Raw genomic sequence first — 21,220 nt, 5'->3', positions numbered from 1 at the left:
AACTCTTTCTTTTTTATTATTTTTTTTAAAGCAGCTGGAAAATATTAGTAATCTTCAGAGCCAATATACAGTACATATTGAGAGCCAGTAAATGATGCATATTATTGCAAATTCCTGTGCACTTCTGCGTTTTATAAAACAGATAACTAAAATACTCACCTAGCCAGATCGGTTCCCCCAGGGATGCACATTTCCAAGCAGAGGACAAACCAAAAACTCAGAACAGAACAAAATTAGCCAAATAGAATGGCTAAGTGTTTGAAACAAATGGTTTTAAGATCACTGAGTAAGGAACACGACCTCCTTTTGCATCAGTCAAGGCAACTGTGAAACTTTGTGAAAGAAGCTCACCACAAAACAGATGCTGGGCTATCTTAGGTAAATAAATTACAAAAAAATAATAATAACCCCCCCCTACACTTTTTACAAAGCACAGCTGTGTAAATATTGCATGAGACAGAGGAGAGGGGGAGAGATGTAACATACACCCTTTTTTAAGCAGGAGTTCTGCTCTGGGCACTGTTTATTAACATTCCCAGTACACCCATCACTCCAGTGCCTAGCACACAGTGCAGCTACTGTACTCCCTGCACATGTTTGATCTTGGCTCTAGAGGAGAAAACAGGCTTTATTCTAAAGGAAACATTTTCACCCAAAGATAAAAGGTGCAAGGAGAGGTGTTAGGAGACAGGGGGAATTATAATTATAAGATCATGGAATGGTTTGGGTTGGAAGGGACCTTTCAAAGCTCATCCCATGGACACCTTCCACTATCCCAGGTTGCTCCAAGCCCTGTTCAGCTTGGCCTTGGACACTTCCAGAAGATGGTACAGGACCAGGTACAGGAAGGAGACCAAATCTCATCTCTTTTTCCATTCTCTTTCCCACACCTTCTGCCTCACTGACTTTAGATGTGCTCCTGCTTCTGCACCAGGTGAGGTGCAGTTCTCCTTCATTCCATTGTGCTAGATGCCTGCTGCAATTTTCCTGCTTCTCAACTGCCAGGTCCAGCACATCCCAGCCTACAGAAATCTGCCCACAGAGAGGAACAAATGGCTCTTGTCAGCCAGACCCAAAGCTCACCTAGACAGGCAGTTTGCTGTCTCTGACAAGAGCTGGTGGTGGACACTTAAGGAAAGATAACAACAGCAGGAGAGGCATCCAGTGATGCTTTTCAGAGTGCAGCCTCATGGATTTTGGCAGCAAACAGCTTGGTTTCATGAGCCAGAGGTTTTGTTCACATCTGTGTGTTTGACTGCCTTCAGTGAACTTTCCTTTCAGAGTTGTGCTTTTAACCCATTCTTATTTTGGCCTCCACAACATCCCATGGCAGAAAGTTCCAGTTTTACTCAGTGCTGCATGAGGAAGAACCACTTCTTTTGTCCGTTGCCTGATCATTTTGCTGGATGCTTCTTCGTGGTTTTCTTTTTCACTGCCAGAAGCAGTGAATAAATCATTCCCCAGTTACTTTCTTTACTTTCCTTCAAGTTAAGTGCTGCCCAACACTTTGACCGCAGCAGCCAGCGAGCCCAGGGAAGCACAGAAATCCATCTAGCAGCCTCTTAGCTCAGGTAACAACTTGGCTGAGTGGCTGCAGAGCCATCTTATACCTGCAGAAATGTCTGTGTGCTGTGGCAGCAGCAGTGCTGTTCACCCCAAGTGGGTTCCCTGTGACGTCCACCCCAGAGCTCATGGTGTGAACGCAGTGACCCTCCAGAAAAAGGGATGATGTTTTAAGTTCTTTAAATTTCCAGCTCCAAAGAGGCTTAAACCTCAGCATCTAGCATTGCTACAGCTCTGTTCTGGTTCAGTCTTGCTCAGGGAAGAGCAGGAGATCCACAACATCCTCCACCTCTGCTTGTCCTCACCATGCCAGCACAGCCCTACTGACATCATCCTTTCTGCTCTTGCCTTACATCAGTGCTCACTGATATTTTTAGTGTGATACACACCAAAAAGCATAACACAAGAGATCCTCTTGCTAAAATTAGCTGGAAAATTACAGGCTGTTTTACTGTTTTGTGCATAGCCTTCATTAGCCTCAATACATTTGCGTGCAGATCTTTGAACCCCGAAAAGCCAAACAAGTGAGGTGATACATGCAGCCCCAAGAGCAGCACTCTGGAAAAAATAGGAATGTTCCATCTCAGCAAGGGCTGGAGGCAAAGTCTTGGGTTACACTTATAGGAGGGAAATAATTTTATTTAAAAAAAAAATAAGGATTTACAATCAATGAGATTTGAGAAATCTAAATGTATGGATGATCTTTCTTCGTATTTAGTGTTTTATTGCAGCAGCCCACGTTTGTTTCCAGGAGTATTATCCATGATGCAGCACACTAATGCACCACCTTGCTCTGAACAGGAGAAAGCACTTTGGATGTAGTCCAGGCTTAACCCTGTCCTAGGACTTGCTTTTATTTTTAAACAACAGCAAATGGAAGTAAAGCATCATCCTGACTCTTCCTCAGAGCGTGGCCAATCCTACATGTGAGGAGCAGCTTTGAGACAGAGGGTGATGCTCATTCCCACTGGGTTCATGACTCCTCTGCCTCTCTTTGCCCTCTCAGTCCCAACAACCCACCCCTGTTCTCCATCCTTGAGTGAAATCCCCTCGGCCACACGTGACCTAAAGGTGCTCTGCAAGGAGCTGCTGCTGGCTGTCAAAGGGACCCTTCAGCATCTGACATCACACTGATCCCTGGAAAGACCCCTGTCATCCTGGCAGGATTGCTAATTCTGGCTGTGTGGAGGTTTTAAAAATTAAAACATCCCCCCAAACAGCTGTATTTCTTATGCAAATCCCCCACCAAATGGTACCTTGTAAGTCTTAAAGAAATTGTTTGTCCTCTGCTAAAAAATGATCATCTAGAAACCCATTAATTTGGGAAGGGGGAAGGTTTTAAGAGGACAAAGCAGGCTTACAAACCACATTTCTCCCATGCCCTGTGAACTGTTGTGCTATTGTGATTTTACGGTGCTATTTCTCCACTTTTGCTGGATTTTTCACTTTAATGTTATATGGAAAACCCAGAACAAAAACTGACACTTAATTCTGAGTAAACAGTGGCAGTGAACTGAATAGAAACTTGATGTCAAATATACAACCACCCTGGGAAAGTCAAAATCCATTGTTGTCTCCTCTCTTCCAGTTGTGTCCTCTGAAAGAGTACTATCCATAAAATTAGCGATTTAAAAAGGCATCGAAACATTATTTTTCATATTCATAGCATCACTTTAAAAAAAAATGGTTAAAAATCGATTTGCTGGCCTCTTGGGGAAATGCTGTAATGTTTTTGGCTGTCTCCTACTTTCTGCTGCCAGCTAAAAGTACCATCTGGCTTGTTTAGGGCCCTTTTCCATATCAGGTGCTTCCAAAATTCTCCCCAACCAGAGGATTGTTTCGTTGGGTTGCTCTGCCTGCTGAGGCATGTGTCCTGGGCTGGGAATCCTACTGCTTCTGTTCCCTGCCATCTTGCTGACAGTGGTGTGTGTATGTTTGGGCACGGATCTTGCTGCCTCTCTCCCGAGGACATTTGCATCATTGTCAGCTGCACATATTAAATTGATATGCAGGGCTCAGAAACACGTATCCCATCTTTTGTCCCTTTGTTTGTGCAATTGTTGTGGTTTTAATTCTTCTTTGACACCTGGAATATCACAAAGCTGCTTGATAATCTGTTGGCTACTAAGGGAGATGACATTGATAGAAGGATAATGTGTGTCAGACTTATATCTCGATAATTGCAGACACACCCCGCACCCTCGCAGCTCAGGGAATGAATATCCTAAATCCATTATTAATTTGGAGAGTCGCATGTGGCAGTTGGCTGTGGTGTCATCCTCTGGCTGCAAGAGTCACTTGGAGGGATTTGAAGGCAGTTTTGGTCGATTCCGCGGGGCTGTGTCGATTCGTGCCTCGTTTTTGGTGCGTCCTTGCTGCCATTTCGTGGCACTGTCAGGAGCTGTCACAAAATGGGGTTGATGTCCTCGCTCCTCACGGGAGGAAGGCAGCTCCTTCTCCTGCCCATCCCAAGCAGCCCAGGACTGATGCCCCAAACGTGGCACCAGCGGCACCTCCTCCTCGGGATCCTTTGTTTCTCAAATTTAGCACTTCACTTGGAAATGGAAACACACCCACAAAGGATTGATGAGTAGATTTGAAGCGCTGTAGTTGCAAAGTCCAGGCTTGATGCGATTGAGGGGGAACAGGAAGGGTGTTTTGGAGCAGCCACTGCCGTAAGCTGTCTTGTCCTATTTCAGAAATGATCTGTGCCATACACTGCTGACTTTTCCTGTCCATCCATTAAAAAGTGAATTATGGAGAGTGCTGAGACAAACAGATAGGAGTTTAACCTTGTTAGTAAATATCAGGTGGCTGATATATACTGCTAGAATGTTACATCACAGCCCCGCTCTTCAATATACGTTTATGAAATTATCTTGTTACTATATAAACTGCCTTGCCTGGGTACATTCTTCCAGAGGGTTATTGTTTGCTGGATGTTGGCACAGTAGCATGACTCCGAAGAGTCAGTTCATGATGTGGTGAATTTTAAAGACTTGGGAGATGGCCATATCTATTTTTCAGCAAAGGAATGAAAGCTTTTTTCCTTTTTTTTTTTTTTTTCCCCTCCCCTAAGGTATTAAAAGTTTCAAAACATGTGCTGAAATGAAAAGGAAATAATAACTAAAGCCTGGATGGGAAGTAGTGCCTCAGAGTACTGACTTGGTTTATTTGCTTGTTTCCCCCAAAATATTAATATTTTAAGTACAAGTTAATATTCTAAATCAAATAAACCTGTTCTGTGAACTAGTGAGGTACTTGAACTATTATCACACATTATTCATTTATTTCTGTGTGAGTGCAATAAAAATTTTACAAGCTGTAATCTTGTTCTTTTAATAGAGAGAAAACTATGCAGAATATGTTGCTTAGAGTATTAGATAAGCTGCAGTATGTTAATCAAATATTTTTGTGATATGAGGGCAGTTGAGAAAACAGTACAATTTTTGCTAATGGCACTGGTAAGTAAACGGATCTATCATTACATTGTCATGAAAAGTGACATTGAGCAGAAACACCCTGCCAATCCCTGGAAGATAAGTATTTAATGTAATTAGACAGACACTGTCTCCTTTGTTGAATGTAGCATTAATCACCCAGAGAAGTCCAACTTTATATGAAATGGCTTTTTCTGATATGTCTTTGTATTAGAAAGCTTCTCACACGGTTTTGCCACGATGATACATTTGAAGAAATGACTGCAGCAGCTACAAGGGTTTCCTCATGACACATTTCTTGCTGTTCTGTGTTCCATAATATTTAATTCTTTTTATTTAGCAGTGTTGCATTATACAGCTGTGACTTGTTCCTAAGTCTAGAAACCTATGTGCAATTGGAGCTGAACCTCTTTGAACCAGTGTAATGCACTCAAGTTATGAAATATAAAAGCAACACAAATAGCTTCCATTATGTTCTTTAGTCCTTCCTCTGTGGTGTTAGCACAGGTTTATTGTTATGGCATAAGCAAAATGTTTCTTGCCTCAAATGCTAGTCCGTAATACCACACACAAAAAAAAAAAAAAAATCCAAGCAAAAGAAAACAAAAACAAAAGAAAACAAAAAAACCAAACAAAAAAAGAAAAATAACTTCTTTTTTTGAAAATCTCATTGTTAAATGGATGAAAAATGTTGCCCCCTTCCAGAATTCACTGGCACTACATTTTTTTTTTCCTCTTTTTTTTTTTTTTCCACCCCCCTCCCCTCCTCTGTTGCTTGTAATTTGTACTGTGAAACGCTGTCTGGTTATGAACTGGTATCAATTTGAGTCAGTGCACAGCTGTGTCTTCCCACCTTCTCAGTGGTGCCGAGGGCTTTGAAGGGAAAGAAAAGGGTTTAGTCAGAGATGACAGCGAACTTCACCGGGTAACAGGTGGAGGTCAACTCGGTTTATTTGTTGGGCTGAACAGAGTGCAGAGATGAAAAATCTTTGCCATAATAAGGTTTAGGAAGAAAATGCTGACTAGTCTAAGCTTTGATTCCAGCTGACAGATCCTTTTCTAGTGTTCATTACTTGATTTCACAGTTCAGGCAATTTTAAGAGGCTTAAAATTATGTTTCTGCTCTCCTCTATAAAACTTTCCGATCACTTTCTAATTTTTGCTTTAAGTAAAGTTATAGGGACTCCCTGATATATCACTCCTGCCTGTAGACTCTTACAAAGTCAATATGCCATCAAAAATGTAAGGATAAGCTTTTTTTTTTTAGACCCTTGCTTTTACTGAATCTTTTAATAAATGAAGTAAAAAATTCACGTGTAGGCACCGATTTGATTAGAAGATTAAAACTTTCTAAAAGCCCCCCTGAATAGTGGATAGTGAAGTGAGCAGGATGTTTTAAGAAGCCAGTGTTCCTGTCTGGGAATGTGGGGTTTGTGTGCTAGGGAAGCCCAGAGTGCTGAGTTTCAGCTCCATCCTGGAAGGGAGTCCCAGCCAGGCCCCGGAGAATCAGAGCAGAACGTTCTGGAATTGTGTGGCACTGCTGGGGTGACCACACACAAAGGGATCTCAGCTCTGGGTCTGTCCGAGTGCAGCCTCCTGCCCTTCCCTGTGCCAGCTCCCGGGAGGGACACGGAGGCGCTTCTCCTCTCCCACCCTTTTTCTTCCACCACCACCACCACCTGCTTCCTACCTGCTGGAGTGGGCAGAATAGGATTATCTTGAGCCATTTGCTAAAATCTTCCCCCTCAGACTTTCTATTACTTCTGCATTCATTCTTTGCAGGAAGAGGAAACTCACTGGTCAAACCCTTGGACACCAGAATAGTTGCATGCAGTTTCCCAGGGAGCCAGATAGCTCTAAAGCTTCCCAGTGAGTGACAGTTTCTCTCTTCTATTCTTCTCAAACATGTGTTTTACACATATACTGAAAAATGTTAATATCAATTTACAGCCAGATTCTTGCCTTTTTTTTTTTCCTTTTTTTTTTTTTTAAGATTAAAAAAAATCAAATCTCCCAAAGTATTTACACTTAGAGCACCTCAGCACACATGTCACTTTTTTACGTAGGAAAAAGTGTTGGATGCTCTTATACACATAACATCATTGGGCTTTTGAAAGCTGTTAGCTCGTTCTGAGTTAGTGGCAAGAACGCTGGACTTGCCAGCACCAAACTGTGAAACCTTTTCTGTGTGATTGGTAGAAATCTCATGGGGGTAGAATTCCAAAAAAAATTTAAAAAGGGGAGGAGGGGGGTGTGTAAATCTGTGCATTTGGATTCGAGCAGCTTCGATACCATGATATCAACTTTGTCCTAGAAGTCCTTGAATCACAAATCATTTGGGAGAGTGTTTTGGAGAATTACCACTGTATGCTTTCCCTGGTTTTTCACTCTTTCCTAGGCATCCATTAGTTCCCACTGTCAGGGAGAGGATTCTGGACTAGGTGGATCCCTGTAATCTGATTTGGCATGGCTATTTTTCTGTGTTCCTAAGTTCATGAGATCGAGTTATGTAGGATTATTTCATAATGCCAGAGCAGCAGTTTCTGAGGTTGGACAAAGCTATCTAGCCAAAGTGTCTGATAAAAGAAAAATCCTGTCCCATACTGTAGCTTTCTTGGTCCAGTGAAGCAGCATCCTCATGCACACAAATCTTGTAAAGTTGCTTCTGATAGCTCCCTGTGTCCCTTGGTTTCTGTAAGCTAAAGTGCCATTTTCCTTTTTACAGCTTAATTGAACCTAAATGCACCCATTTTCTGCAATGTGGTATTTTGGTAATTTCGTTATTTGCTCCTAAGTTTTCCCTTAAGCAAACTGAAAGCTTCCCCTTTATCACTTCACTGGGCCAAGATTTCACACAGTATCCTGCTTGCTACAAAATATGATAGTGTTCTCTCTCACCTTGTTTCTTTTTTCTTCTTTTACTTTCTTTTTATAAAATCAGGATATCTAAGAAACCCCGACCACCGCGGAGCACTTCATGGTGGGTGTGCTTATTCAAACGATGCCAATGCTCTCGTTCTCGGTGCACAGAGGTTTTGTGTTGGTTTGGGGGGGATGTCCCAGGTGTCCCCTCCCCTCTCGTGTGGATTCTCCGGTGTCTAGTAAGGACAGAGCTCGTGCCAAGCCCTTTGCCAGAGTGCCAGCGCTGGAGGGAGCACTCCCATGTCACCCGTGCCATTGTTTTTGTGGAATTTTCAGGGGGTTTTTCCCTGGGAGCCCTCTGCCTCTCTGCCAGGTGTGTTTTCACCTGCCCAGCGGGTGCAGAAGGCTTGGGCAACTCCCAGGAGCAGACCTGCAGGCAGCAGGGCCATCCAGGCTCCTCTGGAAACGCTGCCAAAGCCAAACTGCCGCGCTCTGCCTGCCCTCCGGGAATCCTGGAGCCGCTGGGAATGCAGAGAGGGGAGGCTGATCTTACCCGGGTGGTGGCAGGTCCCCAGTGCCATTCCAGTGTGCAGCTGGGCAGGGACATTCCCAGCAAGGAGCACGGCAGCTGTAGGTCAGCCACAAATTCTGTCTGGTGATACGGAGCGTTCAGTGCCACCAAACACGGGCGGTCAGAGGGTGAAAACACCAGGAACCTAAAACAGGATCCCAAAACAGAGCAGTTCCATGAGTGCACTCTCGACCTGCCAAATTATAAATCCCTTGGTACAACGCACACAAATTCAGTTTGCAACTCCTTCTTCCTTTGGAATAACCTATAAACTCTTCACCTCAAATTGTGCAGAAATCAGGCGGCTTTACAGTCCGTGGTAAATCACCTGGGCTATTTTCAGCCCTGACCACTGCTTTTTTATTAATTAAAACACATGTTCAATGGCAGTGTACACCGATTAAATCTTCCAAACCAATATTAGCACCAAACTTAGTCTTGTCATCATAAAAGTCATTTGAAAACATTACCATGCAGTAACTGAGGTCACAAGTTGAGAAAATCTGCACATTTACCCATCTCCATCTCATGCCTGGGGCATTTAGCAGCCATCATTGTTATAGATATAGCCTGGGTAGCCAATGATGGTTTCATGACATGCAAATAAATGAGCGAGTGATTTTTAAGAAAATTAAATAAGTAAATAAACCCCCCAAAATTTTACTCCATCCTCTCCAGTTACCAAGATTCCCTTTAGTATCACTTGCAATTTAGGATCCATATGCATCTCAGGAAGATATAGTTGAAACATAAATCTATTCTGGGTCTTTTACTTGCAAAAATATCATACCTCAGCTATAATCATATGCAAAGACTTTTTAGAGGGCTTTGTAAATGCCATCCAAATTTATGATGGCATTTTTTGCCTTGCAGCTATAGATGTTCCATCCCCAAAGCACCCACATAAAGGTATATTCTCCTATGGATGGCTGCAGTTTGTCCCTGCTGCTATATCTAATCTGCCAAGTGTGCTGAAAAACTCTCAAGTAGCATTTGAAATGAAACAAATGTAGTCATGAATTTTAGACGAGATGTCTAAAGACGTCATTAGAAATTTATTTATTTTTTTTTTATTCTCCTTGCAATATATAATTATACAATGGAAAATTATGCTGAAGCTGACGTTAACTCAAAGGCAGAATTGAACTGTTATCCTGCTGTTTATTGCTCTTCTCATTAAAGTTTTTAAATATATAACTCATGAGATTATGTTTTGAAGAAATTGTTAAGATGTTGAGTACTAGTTTATTAGTTATTGAAAGAACTGCTTGGGTGGCAGAGCAGGAATGAAGCCTAACTTAAGCGACCTAAAACAATCCAGATGATGCTGTAAACACAGATACAAACAGACAAGGTAATACACTCTGTGAGAACGTTGTACCAAACAATTTAGGCAGACTCTCATGGGGTAGGATTTAAAAATAATTGCGAATATTGTAGTGCTCGGCTTTAAAATTCTGCAGGCAAGGTTGTCCATCACTATAAACTGATACTTCTCCTTCGTAAATGGGTTTGTGCTCATTTGCAAAGGAGAAATTTCAACCTTCTTTTTCCCTAAGTGACATCAGAATTTTGATTCTAACTTGAATTATCATTTTTGGCTAAAACTTGCTGAGGAGTCCAAAAGCATTTAAAACCTAAAGCCATTGAATCCATTTAATGCGCCTTTGGCACCTCTCTCTCTCTCTCTCTCTCTCTCTCTCTCAGTCCTTTTTGAACATTCTGGTCCTCATTTTAATCAATCTCTTTTTATTAAGTTCTTTGGCTCATTTACTTGTTCGTGCATTTGCTTTATTTTATTTGGAACATTTCTTTTGTAGTGTCTTGAAAAAGAGTTGTGACATTTCTTTTGGACGGCTTCTTAAGTATCTGGCAGTCACCTATGATACGATGTTGATGGGTACGGATAGATTAGCTCTGTTTTCCTGATGATCTGTCAGATGTCGAGTTCTGAGGAAACTGGATGTGTGTGTTGGTGATGCATATGCAGCAGTTTGATAAGTGGATAGAGGGGGAGCTTTCATTTTTCTCCTGTAAAAATCACTGTTTATTAAGCTGGATTTAGCCTTGTGAAGCGAGGTGCTCCGCTGGCAGGTAGTTAATCAGTGATCGTGGTAACTCCGGCGGCAGCCAGGGGAGCCAGGACCCATTCAGAACGTAGAAACTAAAGAGCACTTCATTAGGATGAGTGAATTTCCATCTGTGTTGTATTTTGTGTATACTGGAGCAATTAATACAGTAAACTGATGGATGGCAGTCAGCGTGATCGTATCTCGGCTGATGACAAAGTTTGCTCAGCACTAAACTGAACAGACTTGCTATGACTGGCAGGAGTGTAGCCATCAACATTTCAAGAAGCTTGAAATTAGGAATTCCCCAGGAATTAAAAAAAAAATATATATAGCAGCTGATCAGCCTTTCTGTTGATACTGATTTCAGTGGAATTGCTGGAATAATTCACACAGAAGGATGAAAATTCCTTGGAAAATGCTTCCCATATATCATTTTATTTCTTCAACAGCCGACTTGTTTTTCTGCGTCATCTGTTTGTTCTGCATGTGGTCGAGTTCATGGTCCATCTGGTAATACCTGAGCTTCCATGATTCCTTTTCCTAGTGTGCCTTGGGAAGGAGGATCCTGACCATGTTTCACTCATAGCTTTTGTTATGAAATCTCCATCAAGACTCTAGTGGCAGAGAGCTACTGAGAGTATTGGTATCCAAAGATCTTTGGAGATGAATATGAGCTGGTCTACCAATGTAGCTGACGAGAGATAGAGTTGTTGTGTGAGATGTGTTCAGGTAGAATAATGCCAGTAATTAATCAAGTGAAACTGGATGGATTTTCAGGTGTAGATTTGGAGAGAAGGGGGATTGTTCTCCTCTTGCTGTGACTCCGTTCACTCCATCTGAGTTAATCCTGATTTTTTAGTAAGGTACATGAAAAAGAGGTTCTGTTTGTTCTGGGGAGGATTTGTGCATTCAATTCTCACGCATCATTTTCTGGTCCATTTAAATATATCTCAGCCTCATACATGAACATTTGAAGACCTTTAGCTGTACTCAAGGAAGACTCTTATGTGGTGCGTTCCTAGTACTGGCAAACATAAGGAGGTAGAGGAATTAAACCCATCCCAATGCTCCAGTGCCCCTTAGAAGATGAGGAACACGAAGTTTTCCTGTGCACTCACTGATTAAACTTGGGCTGGAGGTTTGCGAAGTGCAGAGTTTTGGAAAGTCTTTCTGCGGGACTTCAACATCCAATGGCTCCAGTAACCAGAGTCTCCCAAGGACAAGGATCCCATTTGCGCTTGCATTATGCATTTGAGCAGAAGGGTGTGATGCATGATGTGGAATGAACAAAATAATAACTCGTGTGTTGAGGGAAATGCCAAATTAATGAAAATTCAGAAAGCTCTAATGTTGAAAAAGCACACAAATTCCTTGATAGAAATAATAATGCTGCTAACAGTTTCAAGATTATTGTTGTCTGAATTTTCTGCTTATTGTGTACTGCAATTAAAATTCTTCTCAGCTGAAAAAAAACCAATGTCAAATTAATATTTCCTTTTGGAAAAAAATACGAAAGTACACATCTTGTTCCATTTAGCACCATCATGGTCTTTGATCAGGCTCCCTCTGTCCAGTGAATAAAGCAGATTTATGTTAAAGGGAGCAGGCTCAGACCATATATGTTTGGCATACATATGGAATCACACGAACACAAGTACAGTAAGTTAAAGTAACACACCCACTCAGGCTTCCATCTGCATTTTATGCCACAAATCCCTTTATTTTCATTTTTATTTAGCAATTAACGTCTCCATTTATTCTGTAGTTAAAAGCTGCCATAAGATGAGAACAGACAAAGTCTGATTTTCTTCTCTCTCATTCTAAATAACATTGAGAGGAGACTCAGACCTGGATTCTGAAAGCTGTGCCTCCTAAAAGTGCCAGGTGTGACTGTGATTTGGACAAGAGTCCTATCCACAGAATAGTAAGGAACACTTTTAACCCCCACCTGGGTTACCCAGCCGTTGTGTTCTGGCTGTTCTTGTTTATTCCTTGCTCAGAGCAGATGGATGGAAAGAGGCAGGGAACAGGGAGGATCCTTGGCTCCATTCCCTATCCACCGGCCAGCGCAGCTGAGACGGGCTGGGGGAGATTGTAATTTGCTGCTGCCCTGCACCAGAGAGCAGAGAGGGGACAGCAGGGGCTCAGAGGTGTCCTTAGAGCTGGCACTGCCCCTTCCTCAGGGTCCTGTCACGTGCTGAAATCTGGTGTTCAGTGTCCCCAGTAATCGCTGGCTCCCGGCACCAATGCTGAGGAAGCCGTGCAAGGCAGCACCGTCCTCCAGGGATGCATCCCCAGCTCTGCCCAAGTTACCTTCAGCCTTAACTTTCTAATTTCCTGCATCCCTGAGCAGCACAGGAGGGGCCCTGCGGACTGGGGGCTGCTAAATGTGTTAAAATTCATTAAGTATGGAGCAGAAGACCCCTAAAAGTAGCCAAGAGTCTCAAACGTGGGTGCCAGAAATTAAACACCTAATTCAATATTTAGCCATCTACCTTTAGTTCCTTCCTCATAGTTAACATACTCTGTGCCTCCACATAGGTGGCCTGATTTTCATAAGCACCAGGCACCTACAACAAACTCAAGTGTTGAGACTGCTCACCTAAGTGAGACTTGTAGAATTCAGAGTTTTTCTGGGTGATTAAACAAGAGTCCCCTCGCTCTCAGCTCCCGAAAGGAGCTTCGATGGAATGACCAGCATTGTAACATATGGCTTAGCAAGGGGAGAAAAAAAAAAAAAGAAAAGAAAATGAGTATTAGAAATGGATGGACTAAAGAATACGCAGGATATATCAGGCACATTAACCAAACATATGGTGCTAAATGAGATATTTTTTTTAAATTGCAAAAAAATTGACATTCCTGGCAGTCTCAAGGATAATGTGACATGGCTGTGATAAATTTAGAAGAATGGGACATATTTTGGCTTGTTCTTGGAAACCTTTTTCTTGCATGCCGACTGTATTTCTTCTTTTATTAACCCATTCAAAGAATGTTTGAATTTTGCTGCTAGAGCACCATGCTAGCGCAACATAAAATGTGAATGATGCTAATTGCTTTGCACTGCCTAACTTTCTGTCATACCCTCCTCTCTTAAAGGACAAAACATGCTTTGGAAATGAGCTGGCAAGCTCATCTTCTTCACTCTCTTGGTCAATATTAAGTGATGTAATTAAGCTCCTGTTTGCATATTCTTCTGAACTAGGAAGCAGCCATTTTTTTCTTGAGATCTGATGGATGTGATCACTCAAAATAAAATGTGTCATCACAAAGCCCAAACAAAACGAAAACATGGTATAGTTGGACTGTTCCAAACCAATACATTTCAAAATAGCCTGGAAAAAAAATAAATAAATGAACCAAACTTGTGATAATAATGGCAATCAGAACGATAACAAACAAATAGAGCAAAAGTAGCAACCAATTATCAGCACTTCAGTTTGTTTTCCTACTCAATTTCCCTGCATAGGGTTACACTAAAATCTCTGTTTTCACATGAAAGCCTCTGCCTCGACCTTATAAAACCCATCCCCATATGAACATGACACTGCTCAGCATTGCCACACTCAAGGTCATTCATCAGCTTCTTTGTAGCTCCTCAAGTTCCAGTGTTTGGACACAATCACACCATTTGCTGCAGCTTTAAACCATATTCCACTGCCTCTGCCCCTTCTCCCTGCTGTGGTTTAGAGATGAGTCCTGCAGGGTTTTTTTAACACGGGGGTAAAAGAAAAGCTGTTTCATTTTTTAGAAGCTTTATTATCTTTGCCATAACCCTGAAGAGGGTTTGTAGCCAGGGAAAGCAGGGAGCTCCTGAGCCACAGAGTTGAGGTCTCACTGCTCCCCTGCCCTCTGTCACCTGCCCAGGGCTCAGGTAACTCATGTCCCACCTGGGTCCCTGCTCAGGGGCTGCACAGCCTTGCTCTTGGAGCAGCTCCCATGCTGGAAAACTTTAGTGACCTTCCCTGTGCATAAAAGTCACCTGGACTGTCCGTAATATTTTGTGCTCAGGGCTGGGGCTGACACTCCTTTGGTGTTTCCATCCCCAGTTCTTCCATCACAGGGAAATCTGGGTCAACAGCACCATTCATTCCTTTGAGTGCCCTTGTCCTGAATATGGACATGCCATGACTCAGTTACATCCCACTGGAGCAGAAATTCAGCAGGCTGCGCTGGAATATTTCACTGAAACACCTCAGTTCAATCTCCTTTTCTCTCTTCCCCCGAAACTGAACCAATCCTTGCTTTTGTTCCTACTTCAAAATCCCTAAAGAGTAAAATTTAAAGTCCCTAAAAATGAAAATTAAAAAAAAAAAAACCAAACCAATATTTTTTTTGCACCATAGTCAGTTCTAAGCTTTGATTTTTAAAATATTGAGTCTGTAACCTTTCCTGCTATGAGGAAAAAGCCACCATAGCAGCAAACCCTGTAGCAAACAAGTTTCGAGGCAGAAAGCTGCAAGTACAACACTGGAACTCAAACCATTCCCTTACTTTATTTAACTTACAGAAATATAAACTCCAAAGCCTCACTGAAACCATTAAGACCCAGCAGTGCAGAGTATAAAGCAAAAGAAGGCTCCTGCATTTTGCAATCAACATCCCAGGGACTATAAAACTAGTCTTACTAAATATAAAGTTAATAATATAGCCCAGAGATAATCTTGTCCAGACCTCTCTCTTTACTTTTTTAACAATTAAATACTATAAAACACAGAGCTGGAAATAAAATTAAATTACTTTGCTAGTGGAAGTTCAGCTTGCACATTACCTGATATTTTGCTTTTCCACCTGAAATCTCCACCTTTGTTTTGCAATATTCCTACGGATATGGAGAATGCCCAGTGGGCTGTATGTGCTGGAAATTCTGAGTTTTCAGGATATGTTCTGATAATCAGAATACCCAGATTCATCTAGAACTGCAAAAATATAAATTAGTACAGACAAACTGCATACTTTCCATTTATATACTGTAAAATTCTTTCATCCAAGCATCTCCTGTACACAGAAAAGGCTCAGGTTTTAAAAGCCTGTTGCAATGTATTTGTTCCATTAATTTTTTTGATATCACAGCCTTGCTATGGCATGGACAGGAGTTATTCTTACCCTGTGTACCAAACCTGCCAGATGAGTACCACACCATTTCTGCCTGTCCATGGCAGAGGGGTCACCCAGTGACAACTTAACTCTGATTTTCCTCGGGAGCCTTTGATACAGTTCAAGGGCATCATAACAACTCCGAAATAATTCCAGTGCGGCTTCTAATATCAAGACATAAATACCATTCACCCTTTAAAAAAAAAAAATGAAAGCGAAAGAGAACCACATAAATGTATAACTTTCAAATACCTTTGAAGTCAAGAGAGTGAGGGGAGGAAGAGTTTGAACTCAGAGAACTCCATTCTCTAGTTGTGCCTTGAGTCGTGCGGCACATTTAAAAGATCCATTTGCAATAATCTACTAAACCAAGGAGTGAAAGACAGAACTCATAAAAAACCTGTAAAAATCCAAATGCTCCAGCTATTACAGATTTCTAAAAATAAAGCAGAGTAGGTTTCAGTAGCAATAATAAGCTGCATCTTATCCGTACTTCAGATTTATAAGAAAAATATGGCTGCCTTTTAGTACTCATGGCTCAGAGCAAACCATGGCTGCTTCTGCCTTGAAAAAAAACCAACCCACAAATAAAAGTGAGCTTTCAGCTTGCTGTTGCGTTGCGTTTCATTTGTCCTTTAAGTGTGTCTAGCTGCTTCTGCACCCCCTTTCACAATGCATAGGCTGTCGTTCCATGACCTAGCATTATTAAATTGCACTTATCAATCATTCTTGCCAGGAATGCCATCGCCAACTACATTAAAGAAGTCAGAGAAGTCTGGTTTCAGCAGTCCCTCGCCTTCGCAGACCTCCTCCCTTGGAACGGCTTTCACACAGCACCATCGACCTGTCATTACAGGACCCAGAGGTGAGGCCTTTCCCGAGAGCCCCCCGGCACCCAAGGGTGCCCACGGCAGCCCGTGGCCGTGCCAGCGCCGCTCCACGGAAAGCCATCGCCTCCTGTGCCCGCCCAGCGAGGGGCTGTGCTCACAACCTCCACACCCACCAGGGTTTAGGTGTCTAGGGGCCAGTGCTGCTCTTGGGAGAGCTCCCGACGACGGCTCGAGGTGGAAACGCCGGTGTCTGGGGTTTTTGTTGGAAGAGGGTGGGGAAAGGGCCAGAATGTGTTGCAGGGAAGTGTCTTCTGCTCGTGACCATCCATCACGTTGACTCGGTCCAAGTGCTCGAGACAGGGAGCCATCCATCACTTCTGACCCACGCCTGTCTTCCAGCTCTGTGGATTCCCTTCTGCCAGTCCTTTATTCTTGTGCTGCTGGTGTCAGTGTGCCTTGTTAGGGGACTCCTTTGAAGTTGGTTCCTGCAATACTTTGGCTGGTTTCCTTCCCAGTACTCTTCTGACTGACTTTCCAAGTAAAAGAGATGTCCTCTGGGTCTAGATGTGCTTATACATTTCTCTTAGAAAGATGCATTTGCATTTAGCCTAGAAAACTAAATGCAATACTGAGTTCACGTTTGAAAAGGAACTCACTTGGGCATAGTAAGAGACACAAATGAATGAATCCTCTTACAAACCTCTTTGGAAGATGCAAAAATAGGAATGAATGGTTGTGACATGTTTCTTTCTGCTATGAAATTTTGTCTCATTTAGAGAAGATTGTTAAGGAATTGGTCGAACGGTGACGCATATTAGGAATTCATCCTAGAAATTATTTGGAAATGTCTGTTTGGCATCAGTGTGGTTTCACTGAGGGCAGCATAAACCAGGAGGAGCCTCTTTGTCTGCACATCCAGGTTGATGTGATGAGAAATGGTGGAGTTGCACAAAGTTGAAGCAAGGTCAGACTTGCACTTCAGGAGGTTTTGTGCTTTGTTAAATCTGCTTATTGTACTTTGATTTGTTGTGGTTAATCCATAAAAATTATTCATTACCCATAGACATACACCTAGATCCTCAGAAGATATTTAGGCATCTAAGCTCTATAGAGATTTCCCTTGAAATTTGGATCTGAGCTGTCTGGCAAATATGTCCTCTTTTAAAAGCCCTGATAATTGGTGATACAAGGATGAATAATATGAAGCTTCCATTAACATTCTATTCAGTGCACATCAGCTGACTCCCAATTCCTGTCTTTTAGAAGTTCAGCCTTTTAGATTTCAGTTGTTGATTGATTAGTTAATAGGCCTTTCTTTATTTAGCTGTGTTTTACCTCACACTAATTTTTTAAGATCATTGACTGCCTTTGTCTGCCCCTGTTTAGACCCTCTGTGCTTTGGATTCTTGTGTGGTTGAGAGAGGAAATGTCTCAGTGGTGAGGCCTTGTTTAAATCTCATCTACAGTCTGTTTTCACAAGACTTTTTCTGTGCACTGAGGGATTTCCATTGGCTACGTGAGAAGAACATTCAATGGGAGTCAGAAAAGCAAATAGAATTATTACAGTCCCAAATTCTGTTTGTTTGGAAGGAGATGTTCTTTACTAACTCCATAAAGAAGCAACACAGTTTTAATCATCGTGGCTCCTAACAAGTTAACCAAAACTGTTTTTCTGCAACATCATTTAGAAGTATCTTCTATTTTATGCTCGTTCACAAACAAAGTCTCACCGACTTTCAGGAAAAAATCCCTCTGAATCCATCCATGGTTTCTTTAAGTGCCATCATCCAGAAAAAAAATCTTTTCCCAGACTTCATTCTTTGTTCTTTTGGGACATTCCTCCTCAGTATTCTTCTTCCACAGCACACTGGCTGTGTTTATTTCCCTGCTGCAACAATCATTCTGTTAGCAAAGGGTGATACACTGAGATGGATTATTTTCTGCAAATCCAGCTTTGTTCTTTATCCCATCGCCTCCGGCGTACTTTAGGGACAGTAAGCAGAAGAGAGAAGCTTTTCAGGTATCAGAAGTGGCAACATAAAGAGTATAATGCTGTCGTATAAGAGGATATAATTGAGAGATTCACTTCCACCAGTAGTTAGTTACTGGGAGTTGTGCCTCTGTAGAAATGATGGTACAGCACACACGGGCTAAATTCCCTCTGGACACAGGTGCATTATGTAAATGGTCAGGGGCAGGTCATTCCGAGGGGCCTTTGGAAAACAAAGAGCAGGATTTAATCTCCATTCTGCAGAGAGATTTCGGGGAAGGGGGAGTTGTGAGTAAGTAGGTCACCATAGGAGTAAGCTCCTCAGCCAACACGACGATCACAAGGAGGTTCCATCTCCTTCTCATGTTCGTATGTGCAAGTTTATCACTTGGATGTGTGTACGAGATGCATTTGTAAAGCATGATCAAAATAGACAGCAGAGAAGAAGCTGCAGACTATTCATGGCAGGTGTTGTCATTGACAACCAGCGATTTATAACTTCTCGGGAAGATTCCCGAATCTCTCACACGCTTCCAAACATCCCTTGGAATACACTGCACGCCTGATGCTGGGGTGTCCCAGGATACTGAACACCCTTCCCTGTGATCCCCACAATGAGTCATTTTGGAAACAAAAACTTCCTCAGAGGAGGGGAAGGAGGAGGAGTGAGATCCTTGAGTGGATTTCGTAGCTCTGAGGTGCTCCACCCCATGAAGCAGTTGGAAAACCTCTTTTCCCATGGAATTGCCTGGATGTGCTGTGCTGTGCAGGGCTGTGCTCTCGGTGCTGTCTGCACTGGTGCTGCTGCCAGTGCCCGGCCCAGCTGGGCAGTGGCCAGCAGAGAGGATCTGAGCTGGCTGACCAGCAGACCAGATGTGCAGCGAGTGCTGGCGCAGGGATGCCAATGCTTCAGTGACTCCTCAGTGCTTCCAACAGATGGTGGCAAGATCCAAGTTTCTTTGGTGATAAGCTAGCAAAGTGATTCATGGAGCCTCACTTGATGATGGCAGTTTTTTGGGCATGACTCTATGAATGCACCATATGTCTTCTCTGGACCAGCGTGGTTAGGATTCAGTGTCTGGCAGATGGTAAATTGATCACCTATAGGGTGGCTTTAGCATCACTATCAGTTTTAGAATTTATTTCAAAGCCTTGAAAATTCGAGCAGCCAGATCTCTCTCTCCTCCTCAGGCATACTTTTGTTACCTGCAAATGAGATTATTTGGTGGTCAGCTTAGCTCACCACAGCACTCCAGCACTGCAAAGCCATCGTGGATTGCTGGCATCTCACAAAGCTTCCCAGACCACTTGAACTCTTCACCAGACAGTGAAGGATTTAAATGCTATGGGTGACAGCAGTATTTACATAAGCGGTTTTAGGCTTCCATGTATTGCTACTTGCACTCTGGTGACTTCAAAACTGGAGCTGGCTGAAACATTAAATTGACCACGATCTTGTAAAGCCAGGATGTACAGCAGCCTGGGCTGCAGAGCATTCACGCATTCCCACGGAATATGACAGTGTGGATCCTGCAAGCCAAAAAAGCAAGGAAGAAAAGGCAAGGCAAGGAAAAAAAAAAAAAAATAACAATGCAATGGTGTGTTAGGAAGATAAATAAAGGAGAAACACAATTACAAGAAGCAAGAAATACAGCAAGAAGGCAAGAACCCAAGGAAGGGGGTGTGTGAGAAGAAGGGATGAAAGTCAACTAGTGGACTGGTTTCCATTAGATTAATTTCCTCCATAATTACCATTGCCACTTAGACTTTCATCAGGACAAGGCCTGCCAGGGAAACGCTGCAGCACAGTACTCTCTGTTCATGCCAAAGTGGCAAAACCTTTATGTCACATGTCTGGAAAGATGCTGTGTCCTTCTCTATCAAAATCCTCCACTGGGTCACCAAAGTCCTGGTGCCTGCTCGCTGTCCTGTCAGCCAGCTCCAAGCGAATCAAAGTGACGGCGTACATTGTAAAAAGACATTTTGTAATGTCCTGTTCTGTGCCGGCCTCTGTGGCTGCTTCTTGATGCTGTCAGCTGGCACAGTGGTGTAACCTTCCACTCCCCCCCGAATTTTGACAAAAACAAAGCAGTGAAGCTTGACACAGACACCTGAGAGCAAGGGGTGGTGATGTCAGAGAGCCAAGAGAGGCACACCACAAGGGCGAGGCAGCTGAGGTGAGCAGCACAACGCTGACCATCACACGAGTTTACAGGGTCCAGTTTGCAATGTCAGGACAGCTGATTGAGCAGGGGAAGATCCTGATTTTCTGCTCTCACTTTGGAATAGCCTGGCGCTGAAGGAAAAGCAGTTTCCCAACAGATGGCCTCAAGGTCAGGCTTTAGCCATGACACAATCCCCAAACTGCCACCGCCAGGGAGGGCAGAGAGGGAGGCCTGCAAAGGGTTAAAGCTCCCGCTAAACAAAAGTCAGCGACCGTGTAATTAAAACTCTACCTTTGTTGTATTGTCAAGAGTTAGCCTGTGACATAGGAAATATTTAAAGGAGCAGGCTGTTCAGCTAATTTGTGAGTGAACTGCTTCGACAGTCCTATCCTAAATTAACTGTAAGACCACCCACCGAGCTCGCCTCATAAAGGGCCACGATTGCTCAGCTCCGTTCTGTATAACCGTTCAATAATTACCAGATAAATGCATAACTAAAAGCTCTATTACACTAATAATTTGTACTGAGATAGATGTGTGGGACACCATGCTGGGTTAATTTGTCATCCCTGCAGCAAACTTCTAAAGAGGGCTCTTTTGCAGAGGAGTTGTGTTAATATGTTGCTCCAG

The 21,220-nt window shown here is 42.7% G+C and overlaps 1 protein-coding gene across 14 annotated transcripts in view; it reads left to right on the top strand.

The window, feature by feature from the left end:
• Positions 1–21,220, top strand: part of NFIA (nuclear factor I A) — a 248,922-nt gene that overhangs the window by 179,940 nt on the left and 47,762 nt on the right. For 5 of the 14 annotated variants that reach the window (XM_063406953.1, XM_063406952.1, XM_063406955.1 and 2 more), the window contains 3 exons: positions 6,786–6,872; positions 7,945–7,983; positions 16,342–16,470. The exons of 3 other annotated variants lie outside the window; for them this stretch is intronic. In XM_063406953.1, coding sequence (XP_063263023.1) covers positions 6,786–6,872; positions 7,945–7,983; positions 16,342–16,470 — 255 coding nt within the window. The remainder of the gene's footprint in view (positions 1–6,785; positions 6,873–7,944; positions 7,984–16,341; positions 16,471–21,220) is intronic. 6 more of the 14 variants (XM_063406960.1, XM_063406957.1, XM_063406959.1 and 3 more) reach the window with 5 other exon arrangements.

Source organism: Prinia subflava, chromosome 10, assembly GCF_021018805.1.
Source record: "Prinia subflava isolate CZ2003 ecotype Zambia chromosome 10, Cam_Psub_1.2, whole genome shotgun sequence".
In the NCBI taxonomy this organism is placed as follows: domain Eukaryota; kingdom Metazoa; phylum Chordata; class Aves; order Passeriformes; family Cisticolidae; genus Prinia; species Prinia subflava.
The sequence above is the reverse complement of the archived record's forward strand: the minus strand, read 5'-3'. Positions and strand labels throughout refer to the sequence as shown.